Genomic DNA, 26003 nt, shown 5'->3' with positions numbered 1-26003 from the left:
TGTCTTGAATGAGTAAGAATGTTAGCATCAATAAGGTTTTTAAGATGGGAGGCATTAATATGAAACACTATCAAGCACCAAGCAATTTTCTGCATTGTTTTCCATGTGAACCATCAGAAAGAGCAAATATATCTGTAGAACTGAAAAGAACTCTTAGAAAGAAACACTGAATTTTTTTTTAATTATTTATTGACTTTTTCGTAACATGGCCCAATTCACATAAAGTACTTCAAACTGAAAGAATTTCTTCAGCACTGATGAAATTTAGGTGAACTAAAACGTGATGCTCTAGATTCTGGTGCTGTTACTTGTGATGAGAAGTTCCTGCTGATTTGAGTAGGCCCGAGGGAAACGTAAAACAAGAGTAAAAACCATGTAGGCAACTTAATCGCTGCAGATTTCAGTCTCATTTTATCGCTATTGTTACGCTTTAGGTCCCCTTTTTAAATTCACCATTCATATTATGTACTTCACGTGTCAGCAACAAAAGGCAGGTTTTGAGGGTTACAGAATCTACAAATTGGTTTTATTTAAACTTACGGGTAAGAAAACGCCTTTTGGTGGCGAGTTGGTTGCCTGAATGGCGAGTGACCTCCAGCGGCCACCCACCCCTACCGCATCCCGGCGGGGCAGACCCCAGCTGCCTGCGCGGCCGAAACCTCTGGCAGAAGCAGAGTGATGTAGGCAGGCAGCATCCTCCCGTTCTGCCTTTTGTCCTGCACCACTGCAAGAGTCTAAGAAGGAATTCGGTGGGTGACTGAAAGGACAAATTCTTACCTTTTTACTTTTTGCACGGTCTTGACGGTGCTTACTTTTTTTCTTTTTTTTCCTTTTTCATTTAGGAATATCTATGAGACGATAGTGATGTATTTTCATGGCTCTTTAACATCATGTCTTGCAGGTATGACTCCGATGGCCACCTGACCAACGTGACCTTCCCAACCGGGGAAGTCAGCAGTTTCCACAGTGATGTTGAAAAACTGACACGAGTGGAGCTTGATACTTCAAACAGAGAAAATGTGATCACAGCCACAAACTTCTCAGCTATCTCTACAATATATACCTTAAAACAAGGTAATTAAAGCATTTCTGTTCTCTCTTCCCTAGTCATTACTTTGCAAAGCCTAGACATTATTGCGTTCTTAACTGTTTGCCAAAAAAAGCCAGTAGAATTAGTTCATTTGTTTCTTCTTTGCTTCGGTACAAATAGCCAGACACTAGTCTCAATTCTCCTGGGTTACTAATTAGAAACAAACCTCGAGTGAATTCTTTTCCTCCCAGAAGAGTCCCATGGATGGATTCTAGTTATTGAAATCTCCGGTGCCTTCAGGTTTACGTGCTATTTTTCCTTTAGGATCTGGAGGGCTTAGGCTGACCTATAACACCCACCTGAGCTTTGTTATTCTGAGAAATACTGCCCAGAAGAACTATAAGCTTCACTGGTATTTTAGGACTGAAATGCCTTTTGTAGCCAATGCTGTGCATTCTTTGTGGTAGTGCTGAGCTTTGGTGATGGCACTTGTGGGAAGGAGGAAAGCATGACCCACCTCTGCTGGTGACTCCGTATTTCCCTGGCAATATCGTATCTCTCAGGAAGAATTTACTCTGCCTAATGGCAGTGCCCCAGTGTCCTCCTCCAGATTTTGCAGATTCGTCATCAAAGTTCTGGTTTTATATAGTTTAGTCGATCTGGGGCTTTTTCTCCTTGTTTTGTTTTTTTTGTTGTTGTTGTCAGTGGATTGTTCAGGCTTTGAGAAAGCAGGTGCAGGGAAATAGCTCTCTGATGTCTTTCCAGGTCTGCTATAGAAAAGCTTCATAACTGAGCAAATCATAGAACTTTTCTTCCTCTCAGCTTTTGATCTGTAAGAAAAAAATAGGAAGAACTCACCTCACAGGATACTCACTCTTCGCTATTGCATTGCAGAGACAGCACTAATAAGTGGAAATAATTATATTATACTCTCGTATCAACTGTTAGGCTTTGTCCAAGTGACCCCATCTCTGCATCATCTACTGGCTGCCTGGTTGTATGTGTGTCCTTAAATCTGAAACTCCTCAAAGTTGGTATGTTACCAAATTCTGTCTCAGGAAAGTACTAGCACACTACGGGCAGTGCCAGAAATGAACAGCTGTAGTTGTTATTGTACCTATCATATTTATGAATTCACATGATTTGCATATTTCCATATTTCTCTGAAACTATCACGAAGCACCCTGTGAACAACCAGTCAGACATGGTATACTTACATCTGAGTCACAAAGTGTTTTTTAATGTAATGCCTATTATTTCCACTTTCTGACATGCCCAACTATTTTCCACATATCCACGTCTCAAGAGCTGGACCAGTTACTTCTGTGTGGACCGGCTTAAAAAAAAAGGATGCTTTTGAGGGCGAGACTTTTGTCTCTTAGCGCTGAACATTCAGGCTCTCAGCTGAGTTGCCCCTGAGCCACAGTAACCTCCTGCATGAATATCCCTAGCCTGGCCAAACGGAAGGCGATGTGGCGCAGCTGTGCCAACAGTGGAGGAATTGCAGTGCCCAGGCAAGAGACCAGGAGCGAGCAGTGGCTGTATGCCTTTGCATCCTTCCAGTGGAGACCTGGTCTGGACCCTCCGCCTGCTTCTGGCAGTTTTGGGGAGGTGGGGAGGCTATACTGGGTCACCCCAGCTGCCTTCTGACCCTCTGGAGCTGCTTGCTGCGCCACTGTCACTGACCCATTCATTTTTCTGCCAACAACCACTTCCCAGTGGGTCTCTTGCACCAGGCTTCAGGTTCGTGGCTGACCGTCACTGTGCCCCTGCCCCAGGGTTCTGCTGCCAACGGGGAAGAGGAGGAGGTTTTAGTACAGTGATACAGGGAAAAGGGAGAGAATGGGTGACTGGTCATCGTCCTAGCCATTTTGAAAACAGCTTTCATGCTTGACCTCAGATGCTCATTGCAGCCATTCAGGCAGTACACTATCCTGTCAACAGATGCTAAAATCAGAATATTGGTGGTCAAAACCCAGCCCGTGGGTCTACATACTTCTAAGCTGAAAGCAAAAACTCTTTATTCCTGCTGCAGGAAACTTTCACATTGGAAATCATCAGGCCAAATGTAATATAAAGGTCTTTAGACATGGGAAGGCCTGGAAGTTACAGGTTGCAAAGATCATGCTGCAGTTGGTGTATGTTCAGCTGTCTGTAACCTGGGCTATTGCATCTACCATTTGCTTCATAGATATGGAGATCTGAACTTTTCTCTGTTCCCTGTTTTTGGTTGTTGTTTTTTTGACAGATAACACGCAGAATATCTACCGGGTCAGCCCAGATGGGTCTCTGAGAGTCACCTTTGCCAGTGGGATGGAAATCACGCTTAACACGGAGCCTCATATTCTAGCAGGGGTTGTCAGCCCCACTTTAGGGAAGTGCAATATTTCTCTTCCTGGAGAGCATAATTCAAATCTCATTGAATGGAGGCAAAGGAGGGAGCAGACCAAAGGCAATATCTCCACGTTTGAAAGAAGGCTGAGGGTAAGGCTTCCTCTTGTGTAAAGTGCAGTGTTCCCTTTGAAAGCCATTGAACTAAAATCATGTTGAAATGTTCTACTTTGTAAGAAGAGCAATGGAAAGTTTGTATCAATGGTGGGCCCCAGCCAAGCATTTCAAAACCAGACTCCTCGAACAGTCACAGGGATGTTTGATCTGGGTTTGATTTTGCTTGTGAGACTTGACCTCAAGACATAATTACTTTTTTTCTTCCTCTTCTTTTTCAACTAAGAACTTAATTATGGCATTGGAAGAAGCTGTGAGCAAAGGACAATGCATAGTTACTCTGGCGCAGCGGCAGAGTTGGAGCCACATTCTGCCTCTCTCAGATCTATTGACCCTCTTTCTTCTGGGGGAAATAACAGGTGCCAGCCTCTGCCTGGGGCAGTGGGTCTCACAGGGCACACCGTGGGTGTCCTGACCAGTGCCTTTCCTGCCAGCCAGAGTGATGTAGAGCCTCCCCGTGTATCCAGACAGGCTGTGTATTTTGCCCTCTAGGACATGCTCTCAAACCCCCTCACTCCCTCTGGCAGGGTTACACTATGGCTCTCATAAAGAATTACTTTAACATTGCATCCATGGTTTATTTTTATCTGTGAGGAGAACTCACAGATTACAATGACAGATGGTCAACATTCAGCATTTAATTAGGAAACACTAAGGCTCAAAGAGACTGCTACCTTGCAGAACAGGTTTTTTATGAAATCAGTTCTGGTTTTCACATGAATACTGCTTAAAATGTCTGTACCAGTAGTACAACTGGGAATTTTGGCATTACAAATATTGCATTATTAACTACAACCTTTCTGGATAGGTATTATCTCTGAAGGTACACCTGTTAGCTCTGAAAATACAGAGAAGGTTATTAAAATCTCTGGATTGTCTCTTGGTTATGAGATTCTATATAATGTATTTTTAAAGTGTATCATCTGTTTGGATTTCAACTGCTCTGATCAATCAGAAATGCAAGACTTGGATGATCTGGCCACTGCATGTGAAACACCTGTTTGAAAGGACATCTTTCAGATTTGACAGTCACAGTTACTTTATTAGGATCTTGCAAATGGGGAAAAGCTTCATTTATTTTTTTTCTTGCCCATCTTCTGACTGCCTCCTCGCTAGCACAGTGTGAGCCCTCGTAGCCCTGTCTAGGGAGGCAGCCGAACTTATTACAGTGGCAAATGTGTGTTAAGATGGCAGGATCCAAACTATGGCCTCCATGGCTCACGTTACCTAATCAACTGATCTTTGTGTGATTCTGTGCTTAAATAGCTGTATGGCACATTTTCCTTTAAGGATATTATGTAATAAAACATGAGGCAGAAAGGATGTAGTCAGTCATCTATTCTGCTTACATCGCCAGGACCAAGTTGTTCATTACAGTTATATTTAATACAACTCCTTCATCCTGCGCAGTTTTCCTATTATGCAGCTTGTGTTTTCTATTGTTGAAATTGATTGCAGGTTCTTTTAACTCATTTTCACTTGCTTCTGTGTGATCCTTAATATTGCCTGGCAAAAATAAAAAAAGGGGGAGGAAATTCACAAATTGGTCAGGATTAAATGGATTCTGGCTGGAGGCGTAAAACGTTCATTGAAGTACTGCAACACTGAAGCTGTCCAGAGCTCAACTGATTGCCCTACCTCTGGATCAGTCTGTTGGTGCATGAAACCACTCAGGTACTCCTCCTCCTCCTCCTTCACCTTCATCCAGGGAGAGGGTAAAAGGTGAAGGAGGAGTGTAAGAATGATTTTGATGTGCTGCTGTCTTATATTTTCTGTCCTTCCAAAAGCATCCACTAACATCACAGCTGTTGAACATTGCCTTTTTATTTCTGTAAATTGTGTCTTTTTATACCTACCCAAGGTCAAGGGAGCTTATGGATTATCCCTACCTGCTCAGAAGGCCAAGTCAGCTACCTGTGTTACAGTCTTTTCCCCTCCCTTGACTGTACTGAGCTCTAGGACCGTCTGTCCAAGGGCTGTGAGGGCAAGGCTGGAGGGAACCTGGTGGGATAGCACATTAAATGAGGATTTGATAGTGGAAAGGATGAGAAATACTCTGTGCATAGGGTACACCATGTAAATTGGCACAAGAGAAAGGGTCAGATGGGCTATTGAGGCTGTTACTGCCAATCGGAAGGACTTTGAAGGACAGGCAAAATATGTGGGCCTGGAGTTCAGCTTTAGCACTGAGGGGTTTGCATGAGATGCTGATGGAGTGGGGAGTCAGCTGAGGTGGAAGGTGCTGGAACAGTGCAGCTGGCAAGGAAGGCAAAGGAGCAGCAGAATTTACCCAGAGACAGCTATCTATCCTTGGTGATTAAAGGAAATATTCAGGACAGCAGGAGCAAAAATACCATCATACAGTGTGTTTGAAGCCATACGCCAAATAATGAAAGGGATTTAGGGCTTGCTGTTGACAGATCCTTGAGTACTGCTGGGGAAAAAAACGTAGCATCATTAGAAGCCCTTATGCTGAATGAGGTTCTGTGAAACCTTCTGAAAACTGAGGTTCTGTGAAACCTTCTGAAAACTTCTGGTGAGTTATATTCTAAAAAGAAAGTTGTAAAACATTTAATATGCCATGACTGGCACAACAGGAAGTATGTTAGAAAGCTTGCAATGTAGGGCAGAAAGAACAATGCTGAACTTTGAAAATATATGTAAAGAAAAGCTCTGGGGATTGGACCTGTTCTCAGTGGAAATGAACAGACTTGCAGGAGCTCTTGGTTAAAGAAAAAAAACCCAGTACAATGGAAGTTTTCGGAGGGAAAAAAAAAAAAAAAAAAGCATAGAAATGGGGTTTAAAGATGTTACTTAGAGATCAGTCCTGATACCGTCACTGAAACAAAAGGCTTTGTGTGCAAAGAGGTATAAATTAGAAGGCAGGTAACTGGGAATGAGATAAAGGATGACCTAGTTGAAGAGAAGAAAGCTTTTCCTTCTCTGCCTGGTCCTAACATTTTTAATTCTTAATAGCAATTAGTAACCATCTTGAAAGCATCTCACTCTATTAGTGTTATTTCCAGTTTTGGAAAGAGGCCACTGTTAGCACGTTCTGAATAATGCTGTAAACATTGTGGTTTTAAAAGTGGGATTTTTGCATGGTACGAATTCCCTGCTTTAGAAACAGAGCAGAAGTGAGTAAGTTAACTGAAATGCTGGAACAGACATCTAACTTTATCTCAGTGTATAAATCAATGTGGGAAATGGGAATTAATCACAGGTTTCCTTTAAGTGCAGAACTGCCTGCCCTGGCGCTTCCTGAAAGTGTATAAAACAGTCTGTAGGCCTGTATGCATTTTATATTAATAATAAATCTATGTACAATCAGGCATTTTAGCATCAATCTTAATCTAGCAAGACTTCTTTTTTATCAATTGAACTGCTGTTTTAATTGACTTCTAAAAATGAAGCAAAGGCTGCTGTTAAAACCAATGAGCATGATGCATAGTAATATACTTATTAGAATGCAGCTCTGTTGCCTCCTGTCTTTTGCATAACTTAGAGAAACTTGGCATTGGATGCAGTCCAGGTTTTATAGCTGAATATCTATGAAATTGAAAACTGAATGCTTGGCCAATCTTACTTATTTTTGGTTGTGGTTTTGGGGTTTTTTTTTAATAACAAAAAATGGAAGTGGCCTCAGTTCAGAAGTCCTGCAGGTACAGGCTTTGACAGCTGTGTTTATTACTGCATTTACCAAATGATCTCCCTTCATTTACCAGTCTTACAGCAGGTTCTAATGATAAGACCAAATCCTCTGCCATTGTCTATCAGTTTATGTTGACTCAAATCAAAACACAGAGAAGGAAATACTAGTCATCTCATCTGATTTACACATTGTTGACAGTTTAGGTTTGAGAATGAATGTCAAGAGAAATGCACATTTCTGTGATTGTTTATACTTCAAGATTTCTACCTATCAAAGTAAAGGAAGTAGAGTCAACAAATATTTAAAAATATATAACAAATACATCTTTTTGTGCACTGCTAACGCTATTGATGTTAGCTGAATCTTCTCCCTATTTTCATCAACTGGCATTCTGACCTGACATTACTTCAGAAACCAGTTTTCCCTGGCTTAGAACAGAACACAAGCTCCAGCCTCTCACAGGGGCTCCTCGCAACGTTGTATGTACGTTGGAGGAGTTGTCTCTGAGAAATCACTGGGATCTGAAATCAGCTTTTCAGTGACAGCATTGAAATGAGGCCTGCTACCCATGTACCGTTCTGTCTCGCCTTGAGAAGGGTGTTAAATTCAACTTAACTCTAATGTAAGAAAGAAACAAACAAGACATAAGATGTGGAATATTAGGGAAATGATGGCATTCACCCAAACCTTATTGTAACTCTGTGAGCTTTCAGATACTTCTAGTGTCCACTTTGCTGGTAATTCTGCCTGTTTGATTTTCGCTCATATTGTTGTATGATCCCTGAAATTTAGACTGCAAGCAATTTGTATTCAAGACTTTCCTTTCTCCTAAGTGTATTCTACAATAATAATAATAGTAATAGTAATAAGAACATTAAATATGTGCACAGACAGTAAATGAAAATGAGCCAGAGTATATCCTCTGCTTGCTTTTTAGTTATTTTACCACCAAGAGGATTTGTTTTCAGATATTGCAAGAAGTTTGCAAAGAAATATATTATAATAAACTTAATCTATCAGACTGTATACAAGCAAATACAGTTGAACTGAGCATCACATTTTACTTGGGCTCCTTAACTATCATTAGAGCATAAATTGTAATAGTTACAGCAGTCTACAGGGGTATATAGGTATTTTACAGCTATTGTAAATGAACACTATTAAAGTTAGACATGTGTGTATATAAAACCGCAGGAATGGTAGTTGAAGAAAGAACACCTGCTTCTTCTAGATTTTCAAATTATTTTGTATCTAAAAACAGAAAAGGGAAAGAAAAAGCAGCTCTTTCTAATCACTACTACCATATGATCACAGCTTCAATTATTAAACAGGTATTCTTAACCATTTACGTTACGGCTATGCCTCCAGGTCTCAATGAGGAGCAAGCTCTGTGCTGTGCACTGTGCTAACACCTGCACTGACATTGTCTCTGCTGTAAGAAGTTATTAATTGGAATAGATTAATACAAGTGATTAAATAAAATGCGGTAGATTAATACAGTGAGCGCATTGTGCATCGATCTGAGAAAGACAAGCCAGTGAACAATGTTTTATGGTTCCCTAAACTGTATCTCTGATTTAAATGGAGTCTAATAGTGATGGCCCAGTGACTGAATGATGTAAGGAGGCAGATGATGAAAGCACTGGATAAATATATTTTGTCTTCATGAAACTGGCTCAGCTTTGAACTTGCCTTCAGATGGAGAGTGGGCTGCCCCTCTGCGTTTTTCCTGTCGGACCACACATGCTAACAGAGCGTAGCACAGACACTCTGTCAGTCTGTCGGACACAGTGAGCTTAACAAATTTTGCAGGTCCCAAATGTGGTGAGAGAGCTGCAAGCAGGAATATGGGCAGCGCCAGGCATCACTGCCACTGACTTACATGAGCTCTGGGAGCGGGGTGGTTTTGTGAAGAAGTTTGAGGACGCTGGTGAGCAGGGTCTTCAGGAGCTGCAAGCACAGCTCTTTCCTTTGCAGCATCGGTATGTGACCTGATGTGGGCTATCCCACAGCAATAGCTCACCTGTCAACGTTAACAGACCTTAAGAGAGAGGATGTGAGATAGGGTGTCTTCGTTAATTTGTGTGTTTAACTACACATCTTTGTGGCTGGAATCAAGAAGTCCATCCATAGTTGAGAAGAAGGAAGAAAAACTTAGGAAAAGGTGAGAGCAGAGGTGAGGGTCTAGCACATGGAAGTGGGAAGCATCCCGTAATGCAAAGTAGAATAACACTGCAAGCAGCGTTTTGTTTCTTGGTCTTCCTGTTTCTCATCAGAGTTATTTATCTAATTTCTCATCTCTACTAAGCCCTAAGTTTTCCATCATAATGTTAAACCATTGCATGTTTTTATTAGAGCTGACACAGAAATGTTTGTGGTGTGTGTGATTAAGATGCATTGTTTTCTTACCTTACTATATCTTCGCGTTTAGGCGCACAACAGAAACCTGCTCTCCATTGATTTTGATCATGTAACCAGAACAGGAAAGATTTATGATGATCATCGAAAATTCACTCTTCGGATTATGTATGACCAGACAGGGCGCCCAGTTTTATGGTCACCCATCAGCAAGTACAATGAGGTCAATATCACTTATTCACATTCTGGATTAGTCACCTATATCCAAAGAGGAACCTGGACTGAGAAAATGGAGTATGATCCAAGTGGGAACATAATTTCCAGGACATGGGCAGATGGTAAAATATGGAGTTACACATATTTGGAAAAGGTAAATAGTTTTAAAAGTGGATTGTTGTACCAAGGCAAAAGTATGTGTTTTGATATGATATTCTGAACCATGTTATAATGATACCTCTTGCAAGAGTATTTAAGGCTTTTTTAAACAGAAAATGCATACAATTACATGACTAGATAAAAATGTCTCTGGATGTGCTTAGACCTACATGTCATCTGCTCAAACCTGCCATAGTTTGCTTCTGAAGAAAGTTAATCAGTACCTCAGGTTGGTTTAATTGCTAGGTAAAAATGACTTCTTGGTCTCAGTCCAAGTTCAAGTGAACAAAGGACACTCACTGTGGAAAAGCATGTTGCTACTCTGTATAACATAGTCAGAAATACAACAGTCACTGAAAGGGAATGTTTTGCTCCCCGCAAACACAATTCTTTTAAGCCAGTGAGTGCCAGTTTGCACCTATTCAGTGCTGCGCTGTAAAGAAAGAGATTGATCCTGTGAGGAGAAGGATTACTTCAGTATTTATGAGGGCCATTTGGGAGGGGAAACGTTAATATGAAATGAGTTATTGCTCTGCTTTTATAGTGACTTTGTGTTGAAATTTCCCAAGTATTGTAATTTTCAGTTATGTCTATAGGTAATGGTCACAAAATGGGGGGATAAGTGTTGTACAGACTTCAGCTGTAGAAGCGTTTCATTTGGTCTTGTCTCTCAAACCCAAGACGCCAGTCTGCATTTTTGAAGCTTTCAGAACTTGGTGTGAAATTGTATTCAAACAGTGTCCTTTTAACCTTTTTTTTTTTTTTTTTTAAATAGCAACATCTTGGACTATCCAATATACCCTGAGTTTGCAGAACATTTTCTCTGAACCTCTTAAACCAGAGGGAAAGGCTAGGAGGGGGCAGGTGAGGCAAAACTGATAGGGGGTATTACACGCAGGCAATCCAATGACTTTGAAGTTATTTATACATGAAAAAGTTCCAAATGTGTACTTTTAAGATAAACTTTGCTGTACTTATTTTGAAAGTATTTAAGCTTGATCCTCAAAAAACCTAAACCTAACCCAGAGAAAAAAAAAAAAAAGATTGAGACTGGAGAATGCATAAAAATGTGATTCCTTCCCTGTCTGCATGCACGATGGTTCTTGCGTGTGTTAACAAGATTGGCAAACCCTAGAAGCTTCAGGAGTTTGGTTCAGATAAATTTGTCAGGCTTTCTTTTGTCTGTATGCTCTTCTGCAAATTGCAAGTAAACACGCATTTAGCACAGCTTTCAAATATTCAGACAATGTGGGGTTTGGAGTAATCTGTTATTTTTTCTTTGGGCTTAATGGACTGTGATTTTGGAAAGATGTATGCTTCTTATCTTTCCAAACCACTTCATCTGCTCTTAGTTTATGACAAGCTTGTAAATAAAGCCATATAACTTAAAAATGTTATTCTGAAATTCTACACAAGTGGCCAAATCCTCATCTTGCAGAAGCAAATGGCAAAAGTTTACTGGTTCAGGTAGCAGCAGACTTGGGTCATGCTGTAACTTGTCATTAAAATTATTGAAAGTCATACACAGCATGAACATAATCTCCCAGCTATTTAATGTACTTTCATCATTGTTTGTTCCTTGTGCCAAAGGAAGATGAATTCAATGTCAAAATTAGACACTGAAATATAATTTTTTGGCTCCATTGAAGTCAATAACTCATTGTGTTAATTAGGTAATGATTGCTAAAGGTTGTCTGAAACCTCATAAGTCCCAATGATTCCTTTTATCAAAAAATCAATTACATAGTTCTCTTCCAATTCACAGTTATTTAATTCTTCATTTTTAGCACTTGATGAGTTAGTTTTCAAAAATCTGTACCCCTTCCAAAATTAGGTCCAGTAATTTAGGTTTTAAAAAGCAGGATGATAGCACCACTGTAAGTAATTTTGACTTGAGATTCAGTTCCTTTTGTTTTGGTCACTTTCCTCCGTTAGTTAATGGTGTTATAAAATCTCCTGAATACTTCAGGCTTGCTTCCAAAATCCCACGTTCGCCACCAGACAAAACAGATGAGCGGCTGCATGTGTACGTTGGACAGAAATGACATCTAGTGGCGATGCTCAGCATTTGTGCCTTCCCAGCAGAGCTCCGAGTAATTGCCACTGGCTGTTTGTCTTGCTGTACCATGCGGCATCAATCATTACGTGGTTGACCAAGCTGTGGTTGCTTTTATAAAACAACAGCTTTTTTTTTTTTTTTTTTTAGGGTTTTTTTAGGTTTTTTTTAGTAGTTTTACGAGCTACCCTCTGAAATCCTTTAAAATAATTAGAACCCAATTTGTGCAAAGAGTTGAAAAATCTATTGTAATATTATTAGGATGAATTGTGAATATTTTTTTTTTTTTTGCCTCTTTATGGTATTCTCTAATAGACTAGAAAGGATACTGAGTCTCCAACCTTTGTACCGTCTATCCTTCTACTATCCTTGACAAAAGTGAAAAAGCCACAAAGTGCTGTAAAAATGGCACATGGGCACTAAAGTTACATTAGAGATGTTTCTTATCTTGTTATTCATACTCTGTCAATGGCAGACAGCTTAAAAACAGGCCTGGGAGCAGTATATAGAGCGAGGCATCACATCAGTGCTAGGAGAGAGTTCAGCCAGTGGTTTACTGCAGATTGGGGACTCTTGACTGAAGGTGAAAACAAAATAAACGCTGCATGTTAGAAATGCTTGGCAGACCAGCAATAAAGTGATCAGAAAAAGCTCAGTGTAAAGGTCTGTCATCACTGGTTGGCAGAAAGTGACTTGCGAGTGGCATATGTTGGCGCTCTCTGGCTTGTGTACAGGTAACAGATGTCTTTGCACCAAGGGCAGGAAGAAATACATCTTGGGAGGGCAGGGGGCCGGGGGTGCAGGGAGGATGGCCAAGGCTTAGCCTATCTTTGGCCCTTTGAATAACCACTCGGGTTATCTGTCAGAGCAAAGTGGCTCGGGGCCAGTGTTACTTAACACATTGCAGGGCTGAGCTCTCCATGTGTTCTTCCCAGAGAAGGTTTTTAGTTTAGAGGGGAAAAAAATGCCCTTTTTTCCCGATTTCTTTCCCCAGTGCTCTGTGAAAAAAGCAGTGACGCTGTTCTTCATAAGACTTTGTTTTGTGTGAGGTTTCAGTCATGCAGAAGCCTGACAAATTTGCTTATGTGCCTGGTAGGTTTGGGCTGTGAGCTAAGAACTGTGCAGTGCCAGCTCTCCAACTCAGCTCAGGCAGTGTGGCAAGGATGTGCAGTGCTGTGGTCCAGCTAAGCCACTTACTGGAGCTGGGGGAAAGCTACAGAGTTCCACCATTCATTTTCACTCTGTGTTTTCATTATGCTCGTTTCAACAGTGACTGTTCACCAGTGGGCTCATACTCTGTGACACTGTGACTTTGCACATGACCGGTGAAAAGGTTTACAGAACCCAAATTTTAAATTTGCACAGAAAAATGTCAGTCATGCTTGCACATTCATCTGCCAAGCAAACCAACCAGCTTTCATTGGCCAGCGACAGTTAACCAACACCGGGCAAATATCAAGTACCTGTGTAGAAATTATATTCTTTGTAAACATTGAAAACCAGAGATAGAAGTAGTCACACCAAAGAACCTGCAGACTATTTTCATCCATCTGTAAGCACAGAGGTACTGCAACCTCAGGGGCAATGTGCATTTAATGGAAGACATGCAGAAAAAGGGGTAGGTCTGTGCTAGATAGATGCAGAATGCCAATAAAAGGTAAACATCTTATACACAGCATTGAAAGTTTCCTCTTTCCACCTCCCCTAGAAACATCTGCTGGTGCAGATGCTCTGCTGTGTGTGAGGAAGAGATTCTCTCTGTGTTTGCTTCCTGGGAGGATGACCTGAATATTTCAAAGCAACCGTAGCAAGTCAGCATGAGGTTGAAATGCTACTGAGAGCCACATCTGCCTTCCAGTTTGGAGGTCCTTACCTCCAGACATTAATATTCTCCTCCTGTTTTGTACCACCTTGCTGGCCAGGTCTCCTGGAGCTGAAAGCTTCACTTGGAATTGTACAGACAGTAAGAGCAAACTACAAGAGTGGGTGGTTGTTGCAGCATTTCCTTAACCTTCAAGCACTCACTAGCTCAATAATCATTTGCTTGATCAGCCACTTATAGTGCCATCCCTGTTTGATTGCAGTCCGTGATGCTCCTGTTGCACAGCCAGCGCCGCTACATCTTTGAGTACGACCAGTCTGACTACCTGCTCTCGGTCACCATGCCGAGCATGGTGCGCCATGCCTTGCAAACCATGCTGTCCGTCGGCTACTACCGCAACATCTATACCCCTCCAGACAGCAACGCGGCTTTCATACAGGACGTCGCCAGAGACGGACGGCTTCTGCAAACATTATATCCTGGGACAGGGCGCAGGGTCCTTTACAAATACACCAAACAGTCCCGACTTTCTGAGATTCTTTATGATACTACTCAAGTCACGTTCACCTACGAGGAATCTTCTGGAGTTATTAAAACAATACATTTAATGCATGATGGGTTCATCTGTACCATCAGATACAGGCAAACAGGTTTGTGTAACCGTCACTACTTCGTTAAAATTTTTGGCCCTGATCCTGCACTTACCTGGCATGAAATTCCATTATTTTTATGTCTGTAAGTTCTTATATTTTATGTTTCAATAGAAAAATATGTGTATATCTCTATGTCTGTGTCCATAGGCATATATAGCTGTCCCATTTGAAATACAGTTTTCTTTTTATTGCTTGGTATGGAATAGCTCTTATAATGTTTGATTGTTTTTATTCCACTGTGTGGATATTTGCTAAATACTAAATCAAGTTGGTTTATTGTTTGTATTTTCAACTTTCCCTGTTTATAACATAATATAACATAAATTCAAAAGGACTGTTTATATGAGGAAAGAAATCACACTGTAAAATAATTTTTGTTTAGAATTATCTTGTAAGTAAATAGAAATCATAATTGTGAATAAAATAGCATTCATTTAAACAAATGTTAATAAAATATAAATATTTTGTAGAGCGAGCATTAATAAAGGTTTGCGAGAGAATAATTTAACATATTCATAGTTAATGGTATTTTCTGAGACAGTCAAGTAGCAATAAGGCTTAAGGGTATATTTGAGTTCATCGCCTGTCTGTGCTAGGTCTGTAGGGTAAGTATACTGTGGACGTAATTCATTGGCATTTTTGCTTTTCCTCTTTTCCCTATTTGTTTCGGACAGGTCCGCTTATTGGTCGCCAAATCTTCAGGTTCAGTGAAGAAGGGCTCGTAAATGCCAGATTTGACTACAGCTATAACAACTTCCGTGTCACGAGTATGCAGGCCATGATAAACGAGACACCTCTTCCCATCGATCTGTACCGTTACGTCGATGTTTCTGGCAGGACGGAGCAATTTGGAAAATTCAGTGTCATTAATTATGATTTAAACCAAGTTATAACCACCACTGTGATGAAACATACCAAAATTTTTAGTGCGAATGGTCAGGTGATTGAAGTACAATACGAAATTCTCAAGTCTATAGCTTACTGGATGACCATCCAGTATGATAATATGGGTCGTATGGTGATCTGTGATATACGCGTAGGTGTAGATGCCAATATAACAAGATATTTTTATGAATACGATGCTGATGGTCAACTTCAGACTGTGTCTGTGAATGATAAAACCCAGTGGCGCTACAGCTATGACCTTAACGGCAACATCAACTTGCTGAGCCATGGAAACAGTGCACGCCTGACTCCTCTGAGATACGATCTGAGAGATCGCATTACCAGACTGGGAGAAATTCAATATAAAATGGACGAAGATGGTTTTCTCAGGCAAAGAGGCAATGAGATCTTTGAGTACAACTCTAACGGTCTGCTGAACAAAGCGTACAACAAAGTGTCTGGCTGGACTGTGCAATACTGTTATGATGGTCTTGGAAGACGAGTTGCAAGCAAATCGAGCCTAGGACAACACTTACAGTTCTTCTATGCTGATCTCTCCAATCCAATAAGAGTTACTCATTTGTACAATCATACTAGCTCAGAAATAACATCCCTATATTACGATCTTCAAGGTCATCTCATTGCAATGGAATTAAGCAGTGGAGAAGAGTATTACGTTGCCTGTGATAACACTGGAACACCTCTAGCTGTATTTAGCAGTCGGGGCCAAGTCATAAAAGAAATTTTGTATACCCCATATGGAGAGATCTACCAGGACACTAATCCAGATTTCGAGGTTATCATTGGTTTTCATGGAGGGCTGTATGATTCTCTTACTAAATTAGTTCATCTGGGTCAGCGGGACTATGATGTCATTGCTGGTCGGTGGACAACACCAAATCATCATATATGGAAACACCTGAATGCTGTCCCACAACCATTTAATCTCTACTCATTTGAAAACAATTACCCAGTTGGCAGAATCCAAGACGTCGCTAAGTATACAACAGGTAAAAGTAACACATTTCTCATGAAAATAACAACTTTTTATCAAATTCTGGCATGGATTCAAGACTCCAGGAATCTTTTGCGTACATCCAAAGTTACCATTTGGCTCTAATCTTACAGATGTTAGTGTTGTTTCTTTAATGGGTAACAACTTGCTGAGCTTGATCTGTTTTCTATAGCCTTTATGGTAACCAATAAAATAACTATAGTTGTATCTGCTGCTTTTCTAAATGCTAAAATCAGGGGGGGAATGGAGGCAGCTTAATTTGAATTTTTTCTATTATAAATAGATAGAAAGTACACTATTGATTTGAGTATAGCTATGCTTTGTAATCAAATAATTTGTTGCTACAGTAGATGCTGTAACCAGTACTGAAAACATAAATTGATGTGAAATCATTATTCCTGTGTAGTCAGGATTTCTGCAGACTACCCTCACTTTTTCTAGGATTTATGTGCCTTATTGCCAGCATCCTTTACTTGTTTTGTAGACATTGGAAGTTGGCTAGAGCTGTTTGGTTTCCAGTTGCACAATGTACTACCTGGATTCCCAAAACCAGAGATAGAAGCTTTGGAGACAACATACGAACTTCTACAGCTTCAAACAAAAACCCAAGAGTGGGATCCTGGAAAGGTTAGCAAAAACTCTTTTCAGCTGCTTCTAATACTAAGTTATGGAATTTTATTAGAAAATATTGGAGACCAAGGAAACAATGTGACTATATCTTCAACATAATAGGGAAGGCAAATAATCTAATAATGCTAAAAATTTTAATGTTGTCAATTATGTGCTGGTATCCGAGTGGAGGAAAGTTTTAAGGAGAAGCTTTTAGCAACACAGTGAAGGAACTTTGCAGCTGTTTACAGAGAAACTATCCAAATTTGAGGGGAAGGATAGGCAAAAGGCTAAAAGTGTTTGTGTGAGAACTGAAAAAGCTAACAAAAAATTTTGTTCAATTAAAAAATTAAACCAACAAATTTTCATCTTCATTAGCAAAGATGCCACAAGAGATGCAAAATCACTGAGGGTATAAAGAGCTTTACAAGTCTGTACCTCTGTGTAATTAGTGCAGGAAAACAGAAATGTTACTATGAATTTGTAGGGGGATCTGTAAAACTCAACCTTGCTGCAGGGCTTATTTTCAGTAAAGAAGAGCCATGGAGCAGCTATCAGGGTCTAGTAATCAATGTAACTGCAACAGAGCCAACTACCGATGCTCTGAGCAGGCGTTCATGTTTTGCATTTGGCCATATGAGCGCCTGTTAACAAAGAAATATCACTTTGCAAAGATGAGAGACAAAAGATGGCTTTCCTCTAATGTAGTTAAGAAAAGGAAGTGTAAAATGTTGTGAGTTCACATCCATAGCATTAACAAACTTCTTTTCCCACGCACAAATGACTGCACAAAGTGCACAGAGCTGAAGGGTCAGAGCTCATTCTGTCCATGTAAAATTGTCACTGTTACAAAGACACAGAAAAAGTGTAATGATAGGTATGGTGTTGAAAGACATAGATGGTTAGAGTGAGGGTCTTTTTTTAGCCTCACTGGGGAGCAAGTTCTACAGATCTGACGTAGTTGCCTCGTTCCTATTGTTCTAGTGTCTTGAGACCTTCACAGCCTGCTTTCCTTAAAGAATGGCCTATAAAAACTGTTACTGCTCTTTTAGGGAAGACATAATGAGACGCACAGAGACTAAGCACAGAGTCATGTGAAAGAGCACAGCTTTGAGTTCAGGTTTCCCCATGCCTGAGAGTCGAAAGACCAGCCATTAGAGTAACAGTTCAAGGGGGGAGGGGGAGGGGAAAAGGAAGAATAAATACAAAAATAGCATTTGCGATAAATGTGTTTTCCATTTGTTTTCTAGAGATAAGAGTCCGAGACACAGAAAGCAGTACCTTAGGCGATTAGGGAGCATGTGCATGTTCCCGGGCTCTCTAGGTGCACACAGTGTTTTCCAAACAAACTGAAGACCCGTTCTAAGCAGTTAAGAGATCAGCAGGGTCTGTGGGACACTCTCATGAACTGCAAGGTGCCTTGCCTGCAATCTTTATTGTTATTTTCTTTTCCAGACTATCCTTGGTATTCAGTGTGAGCTACAAAAGCAACTCCGAAACTTTATATCCTTGGATCAACTTCCCATGACACCCAGGTACAGTGATGGCAAGTGCTATGAGGGAGTAAAGCAACCGCGATTTGCAGCTATTCCTTCAGTGTTTGGAAAAGGCATCAAATTTGCTATAAAGGATGGTATAGTGACAGCTGACATTATAGGCGTGGCTAACGAGGACAGCCGGCGCATCGCTGCCATCCTCAACAACGCTCACTATCTGGAGAACCTCCATTTCACCATAGAGGGCAGAGACACGCACTACTTCATCAAGCTGGGGTCTTTGGAGGAAGATTTGGCCCTCATCGGCAACACCGGAGGACGACGCATCTTGGAGAATGGCGTCAACGTCACAGTGTCGCAGATGACTTCTGTGATCAACGGGAGGACTAGACGCTTTGCTGACATCCAGCTCCAGCACGGCGCACTGTGCTTTAACGTTCGGTATGGAACAACGGTGGAAGAAGAAAAAAACCATGTCTTAGAGATAGCCAGGCAGAGAGCTGTGGCTCAGGCCTGGACTAAGGAGCAGAGGCGGCTACAGGAAGGGGAAGAAGGTATTAGGGCATGGACAGATGGAGAGAAACAGCAGCTTTTAAGCACTGGGCGGGTACAAGGCTACGATGGATATTTTGTTTTATCTGTGGAGCAGTATCTCGAACTTTCTGACAGTGCCAATAATATTCACTTTATGAGACAGAGTGAAATAGGCAGAAGGTAACAAAGAAAATCTCTGCCTTTGCGTCACCAAAGACTGCCTGTTTTTAAACGTAAAATGGTTTATTGTATTGGTTTTTCTAGATCAGAACTCTGTATATATAAATATAGAGGAAAAAACATATCCAACTGCCTTTAAATGTGACAGAAGATGGTATTTTAATATTGTTCGTTTAACTCTTTGAGAGATGACAGTGACGATTTTTAGTTCTTGTGTGGCAGTATTCAAAAATTTCAGAAGCAGAGTCCTGACAGCTGAGCAGCGCGACCTGCGCGCGAGGTGCTGGGGGTGACACTGCACATCCCTGCGGGGTGAGGGAGAGCGCAGCGTGCTCTGCCACCTTCTAAAGAAACACAGCTTTTCTGTTGTTGTTGATTTAATAATTCACCAATTATTTAAAAATTTACAGAGCCTGATTCTGCAACCCGTATTTCCTGGGTAGTTTTTATCCCAGTAAGATCTCCCGTGAGTTCCAGGGTTTGCATACAGAAACCAGACTGCGTATGGAAATTTTGTAGTTGCTCACCAGCCCTGCACATGTCATTCCTCACAGCTATGATCTAAGGGGTTTTCTAACCTGGGAATCCCGACTTCTTTTGGATACAGTAAGTAAAAGGCTGCCCTGTATGGCCTTTAGCCACCTCTCAGCCACTCAGTGATGAGCGCCGTGTTGCCTGGGGGTGCTTTTTCCCAAGGTTTCCCTCGGCACTGGGTTACGCTGGAGCCTGGCAGCGCAGGTAGAGCTGCAGATCTGCCTGGCGGAGGGGTGCAGGGTGGCACCACACTGCTGGGCTTCCACCAGGTGCCAGGGTGGCCAAAGGGCCAGTGGGCACAGCAGTCGGCAGGCATCTCTGCTGACATCAGTGTGCTCAGCCTGGGCTTGAACTCGGTGCTTTTGGGACCAGCCTCGTGACCCAGGCAGGATCGAGGAGAGCCCCCACCGTGCGGTAACAGCCAGCCGTGCGGGACCAGTCCTGCCTGTAGTCCTTGGGGCAGGACTCGCCTTTTCACAGATCATCTGGAAACTGCAGTGTTGTTGGGTTTAGGCATCGCGTTCTTCTCATCTCAGATTAATAATCCTGTTGTATTACTCATTTTTTCGAGTCTGAAGAAGATTGGTGGGCTGGGAGTTGATGAACCTAAGTGTGGATAGTAAATATGTTGATAAACGTAGAACATTTTGGGGATGACTCTTCACTTTTCAGCTCAATATCTAGAGCACATAGAAAAGCATTATATTGCATGGACAGAAATTTTTATTTCCCAAGGTATCATGCGCTGCTGGCACAGTTACTTCATAGCAGAGTAGGTAATCCTTCTTTCAGCTTGTCATTTTTAAAAGACCTGGTTATCGGGAGGTGGGGAGGGCACATGGGGAGGGGTGGGACAGGTAAGCAGATTTCCTTTGCTGACTTTCAGAGGGAGCTAGAAGTCTTGTTATAGAGCCTGTGTATCCGTAACAGTGATGTTATTGCACATTTCTTTCCAAACAGACATAGTAAATATATTGAAAAAAATTCTGCTCATATTTACTGAAGCCAACAAAGTGCTTTTTTTTTTCTCTTTCTTCCTTTCTTTCCTGTTTTCTTTCTTCCCTTGTTTTTGGGCAAGTGGAGCAGACTGTACCAAAAAGTTAGTGATGAGCCTGAGCTGGCACCTGAGCCCAGAACCCCGCCAGGGGTTTGACCTCAGGTCCCAGCCTCACACCATTAGCGTCTCTTTCCAGACTCCTTCTGCTCCCCCTGGAGCCAGCGCAGCTTTGCGGGTGCAGGATCAGGCTGAGCAGAAGCCTGACCCCCTAAAAGCACCCCCTACTCCCCAGCCACGGGGAATGGTGGACCAAAATCTTCACATGCACATCATGATCGGGCTCATCCTTAACTAAGGTACAGAATCGGGAGCTGACAACATCCAGGTTTGACAGCTCTGATTTGTGTAATTTTCCATACAATCACGGAGAATTTGAATACCTCCACACCAGCCTAAAAATGGACCCTCAAATCCTTGAGCCTCTAATATGCTTTTAATCAATGGAAGAAGAATTTATGAATTGTATATAGAGAGTGCATTCATAAACGTGATGATGTATTTTATCACTGATCCAAGATGTCAATATTAGAGTATATTTTACTTATATTTTAAGCAATTCTACTTTTTTGCAATTCACTAATGAGGATCATTTTCAAACTGCTTTAAATATCCATTATAAACAAATATTTGAAGCTATTAGAATTACCTTGAACTGTGCATTTCTAGTATGTAATACATATTTAGTTAGCTTGTGCCTTTAGTTTCTTAAAGTTATATTTGTATTATATGCAGGAAATGCACTTTGTATTACCTACAGCTGTGTTTTTAATACTGCCTTGATTACTGTTGTTCTCATATTATACCAAAAGGTCAAAGAATGAAATGTGTTATAAGTTTGTCTCTGAAAGTAGATTGGCATTGTCCCAGTTCCTGGGTGCAGTCTAAGGTACAATTTTGAACAATATTTCTTATGAGAATATGGATGTATAAAGAATCACATGACATTACATGGCCCGGTTACAAAAGCAAAAAAAAAAAAAAAAAAAGCCTTCATCATAACAGTTTGGGAAATTTAGGAAACTAAATACAAATGTGTTGAAATGACAGTGCTAAAGAAATGAGTTATTATGGAAAGCACTGGAGGCTGAAGTTGTAGCTACACATGGGCCAGCCGCAGTGATTCGTGAGAACTAAGCAAACAAATAGCTTTGGACCATCTTGTTCATGAACAACCTCAGATGGAGGCAGGGAATATTTCAGTCTCCATTTTTTTTCTCCTAGTAGTTAGACCAATTTCTCAGTGTTGTTTTTTGTAGGGTTTTTGTTTGGGTTTTTTTTTTTCTAATTTTATTTTGCACTATAACCTAGAGACCCAAATGAGAAAAAGAGAAATAATGGCATGGAATTTTTTACTGGTATTTAGATAAGATAAATTGATGCCAGCTAGCATTCTGCACTGCAAAGTTCTGAAAGAGGAAAAAAAATAAAATAAAATAAAACAAAACCCACTATTGCACACTATCCTGTAGCAAAGTACATGAGAAATACGTGCTATATTTTTTATGACAGCCAAACAAATAGTGTGTACAAGTAATGCTTCCTTTGCTTTCGTATTTATTTAGCAAATCTAGAACATTTCAAAGGTATAAATATATATATATATAGATATCTATGTAGAACATAGCCAAATAAATATATATGAACTGGTCGATGTGCAACTCGGTATACACATCCTAGCTGTTTGGTTTGAGCTCTTTAACGGTCTCTCAGTTGTACACTAGCTGGGTAGACGTGGCCTCTTGCCTTGGCCACGCGTGCTCCCGCAGCTGGGGGTCCCTGCCCCGCGCTCCCTGCCCACCCAGCCCCGCGGCACCGGCCGCTCTTCCCCGGGGAGCGATGGCAGGCGCCGCTGCGGGAAGCCAAGGTGCAGGTCCGGAGCAGAAAGCAGTTTAGGCAAAGGAGCTCCTATTTTAGCCTGAGCAAAAGGAGCTCGGCAGACCCCTGGCAGGGTCTTAGCTTGCTGGGGGGGGTCGCCGTAGCGTGGCTGATCTAGCACGGTGACACTCAGCTCAGGCTGCTGCCGAGAGCCGAAAGGATTTTCCCCGTCAAATGCTGACTGTTATTTAAACCTCTCCTTGATACAAAACATTACCAGGTTGAAAGCACCCTGACTGCCGCATGAATCGCTTCTCGGCAGAAACTGGGAATGGTGAAGTCGGACTTGCTGTGGATTTGTCCGGGCATTTGTCACCTGCCATTATTTGTCTAAGGAAACGTGTTTGACAATTTCCAGTTTTTCCTTAGATCTCGTGGTGGACTTTAGCCTTTTAATAAATGTTAGTATATCAGATCGTGTCCTTGACAGTATTTTACTTGTATGAACCATGATAAAACATTAAAATCTTCATACTCTTCAGGCAGAAGTGTCAATAAACGAGGAAGAGAAGCATAGCATATGATATATGTCAAAGTAACGTTCCTTTTTAGCTTTCTCATCAACAGTAAAAATGTTTACAATGTATGCCAAGATCTTCAGTTTCTGTCTAACACCAGTTAGAGGTTCTGATCTTACAGAAATTGTGTTATAATGGCCTCAGCCTCGTTGCTAGGAAACAATAGATCCCAATTTTTTTATTCCTGCTCTAACTCCTGTGCTGAATAGTGACTGGATACTGTACAGGTTTATGTTATATGGCTGCAGTTAAATGGTCTGATGCATTTTGCTCTGGGTTTCAGACCAGAAGCATGCATTTTCTACAAGAACATCCCAGCAACACGCTGTAAATATTAAAAGTTAATATATTATGTGTCGATATTTGAAAAAGAAAGTACTTTGACTATTTCATTTTTAAAAAATAAAGGTGCAAACTGATGGTGTGTGATGTTGTCTTTGTTTACACCACGGTTTTGGGGATGTTCTGGTCGTGTCAGTAAAAGGTGCTTCCGTACAGCTAAATAAGGGCTTCAGACAATAGTGATAGATTCAAAAGTTGGGGGGCAGGGGATCGCTAGCAAGATTTAATTTTACTCCTGATTCACCAAAGTTCAAGCATATACCTCTGCAGGTTTCACTGCAGGTGAAATCACAGCCAGTTTCTGTGCACAGGTCATTACATTTCATCAGAACAGATGAGAGAGTTTAAAAAAATAAATAAATAAATAAATAATCCTGCTCTATGACTTTGCACTCCCGAGAACCACAGTGGTGGTAGGGGCCAAGGAGCAAAGTTTAAGTACGTACACGTTCTATCAAACTGCCTCAAATAGATGATGATGAATGACTGTATCAAAAGTATGCACATAAGGAAAAATAAAAAGCCCAGCGCACACAGCAGAGAGGAGGAGACAGTGGACTGGAGGGGCAGAAGGAGTGTTTAAGGCTAAAGGAAAGGTTACATGGTGAAAAACAGATTGGAGCAGCTTGACAGGGTAATAAACCAGCGTGAGGGCTGAGGGGGGAAGAGCTGCGTTGGATGGATAAGAAGGAAGCGAGGCCAAAGGGGTGCTCTGGTAGAAAAGGAAAGAAAATCAGCCTGGGAGATGGTATTGATTTAGTGCTGCAGGAGGTCTGTCACAGCCACAGCCGGGGAGCGCGGGGGGGCTTGGTGGAAGCAAAACCAGACCTGTGGCAGGACGAGTCGCTGCAGAGGGGAGGCAGCGCCTTTATGGGGAGAAGGCAGAGCAGGGAGGGCTGGGGCAGGGGACGCAGGGTCCCCGCAGTGAGCTGCAAAATTAGCTGTCAGAGCCAGGGCTGCGGCACCCAGAGGAGGGGGGGGCTGGGGAGGGACAGGGCAGAGCAACGGCAGCAGCGAGGGGCTGCATCCCAGCAAGGGGCTGCATCCCAGCGAGGGGCTGCATCCCAGCAAGGGCAGCGGGAAGGAGGAAGCCGGTGACACAAACATTACCCGGGAAGTCATGCCCACAAATTGTGGCTGCTGTTCTCTAAAGGTGTGAAGAGCTACAGATCCTTAAGTCAATGCACGAAATCTACGTAATTTCCACATTACTGTTCCCATAACCAAGCATCGACTCCTTGTCCCACAGGTACCACAAGCTTCTCTCTCTGTTTCCACCTTGTTTAAGCCTACGGCAATTCCAGACCCTTGGGTACCCAAAAGAAACAACACAAACAAGCGTCTGTCTTAATAATTTACATCAGAAACTGAAACAACATTCTCAGCTTTAAACAAAAATGGCATATTCTGGCCTATTTTATGTATTTTTTTAGAAAAACAATGCACTTCTGGAGTCAGCCATATTCAAACCAGTTATCCTCGGCTCAGCACTGCAGAGCAGATGAGTGGCTGCTGCTCTGGTGCCACGGGCTTTGCACGTGCAGCACTGCCAGCCTCAGCCTTCGCTTGAAGTCAATAGGACATTTCTATAGGTAACAGCCCTTGGGCAAAATGCTTCCCGCTACGTTTATCCCCACCATGGTGCAATCATCTGGCAGGGACCATTTCCAAGCACGTTCTTTCCTGCTCCCAGGAGAACCCAAGTAAACCAGGAGTTCAGACCCAGCACTTAGAAAGCAAAAGAGCTCCCCGGGAAGCCTGGGGGTAGGCACGCACCCTGCCAGCACCCAGCAGGTCACCTGGGTCTGGGGAATGATGGGTTGCAGCAGCACAAAACCAGAGAAGAGAAGGTAGGGACCAGCCACCGCAGATGCACAGCAAGTCAGGAAACCTTTAAGGCACAGAGAAGGAAAGGTTCAATGGGCACAAGTGACAGCAAAGCAGCTGGTGCTGCAGATGCTGCACTCCATGCTGGCAGTGGGCAGTTCAGCACCTCCATGGCCAGCATTTGCTGAATTATGTAATGATTTTTTTTTAAAAAAAACAGCTTGTAAATATTTTATTAAAGAGTAAATCATGCTGGATATGCCACTGTACAGCACTGTATTAAAACCCTTGTTTCACCCAACAAGTATATATAGCAAGGAGGCGCAGAGCAACACGTGCACATTCAGTGTGAAATATGATGTGACTGGCTGGGGGGATGGGAACATTTCACCAGAAATTAAATTTGGTCTTCAATTAGACTGAAAATAATGAACCAACATTGTCACAACTTTGAAACAGTATTGCCCGCCAGTCCCTGTTACAATGGGGCTGTTGGTTTATGCCATTTATTCCCATTGCTGGTTTGCACAGATATTGTTGTGCTTCACAGAAAATGTTTCATTGCTTGCACTGCCTCAGCATACACTCTCATACATGCACACACACATAGAACCACTTATAGAAAAAAAAAAAAAAAAAGTTTAACCTTCCAGCCTTATCAAATGCTGCTTGGAGCACCC

The 26003-nt window shown here is 41.8% G+C and overlaps 2 protein-coding genes across 5 annotated transcripts in view; one reads left to right on the top strand and one right to left on the bottom strand.

The window, feature by feature from the left end:
- TENM1 (teneurin transmembrane protein 1) overlaps nt 1-25525 on the top strand; it is a 571145-nt gene extending 545620 nt beyond the window's left edge. For all 4 annotated transcript variants that reach the window (XM_080365640.1, XM_080365639.1, XM_080365641.1 and 1 more), the window contains 7 exons: nt 902-1074; nt 3279-3514; nt 9619-9915; nt 14061-14448; nt 15126-16346; nt 16836-16978; nt 18416-25525. In XM_080365640.1, coding sequence (XP_080221766.1) covers nt 902-1074; nt 3279-3514; nt 9619-9915; nt 14061-14448; nt 15126-16346; nt 16836-16978; nt 18416-19174 — 3217 coding nt within the window. In that variant the 3' untranslated portion in view covers nt 19175-25525. The remainder of the gene's footprint in view (nt 1-901; nt 1075-3278; nt 3515-9618; nt 9916-14060; nt 14449-15125; nt 16347-16835; nt 16979-18415) is intronic.
- Nucleotides 1081-26003, bottom strand: part of SH2D1A (SH2 domain containing 1A) — a 43109-nt gene continuing 18186 nt past the window's right edge. Inside the window, exon 5 of the mRNA XM_080365819.1 lies at nt 1081-1860. Within this exon, the coding sequence (XP_080221945.1) occupies nt 1829-1860 (32 nt within the window). The 3' untranslated portion in view covers nt 1081-1828. The remainder of the gene's footprint in view (nt 1861-26003) is intronic.

This window comes from Falco punctatus (genome assembly GCF_963210335.1).
Source record: "Falco punctatus genome assembly, chromosome: 15".
NCBI classification, from domain to species: domain Eukaryota; kingdom Metazoa; phylum Chordata; class Aves; order Falconiformes; family Falconidae; genus Falco; species Falco punctatus.
Note: the sequence above shows the minus strand (reverse complement) of the source record. Positions and strands in the feature narration are given on the sequence as shown.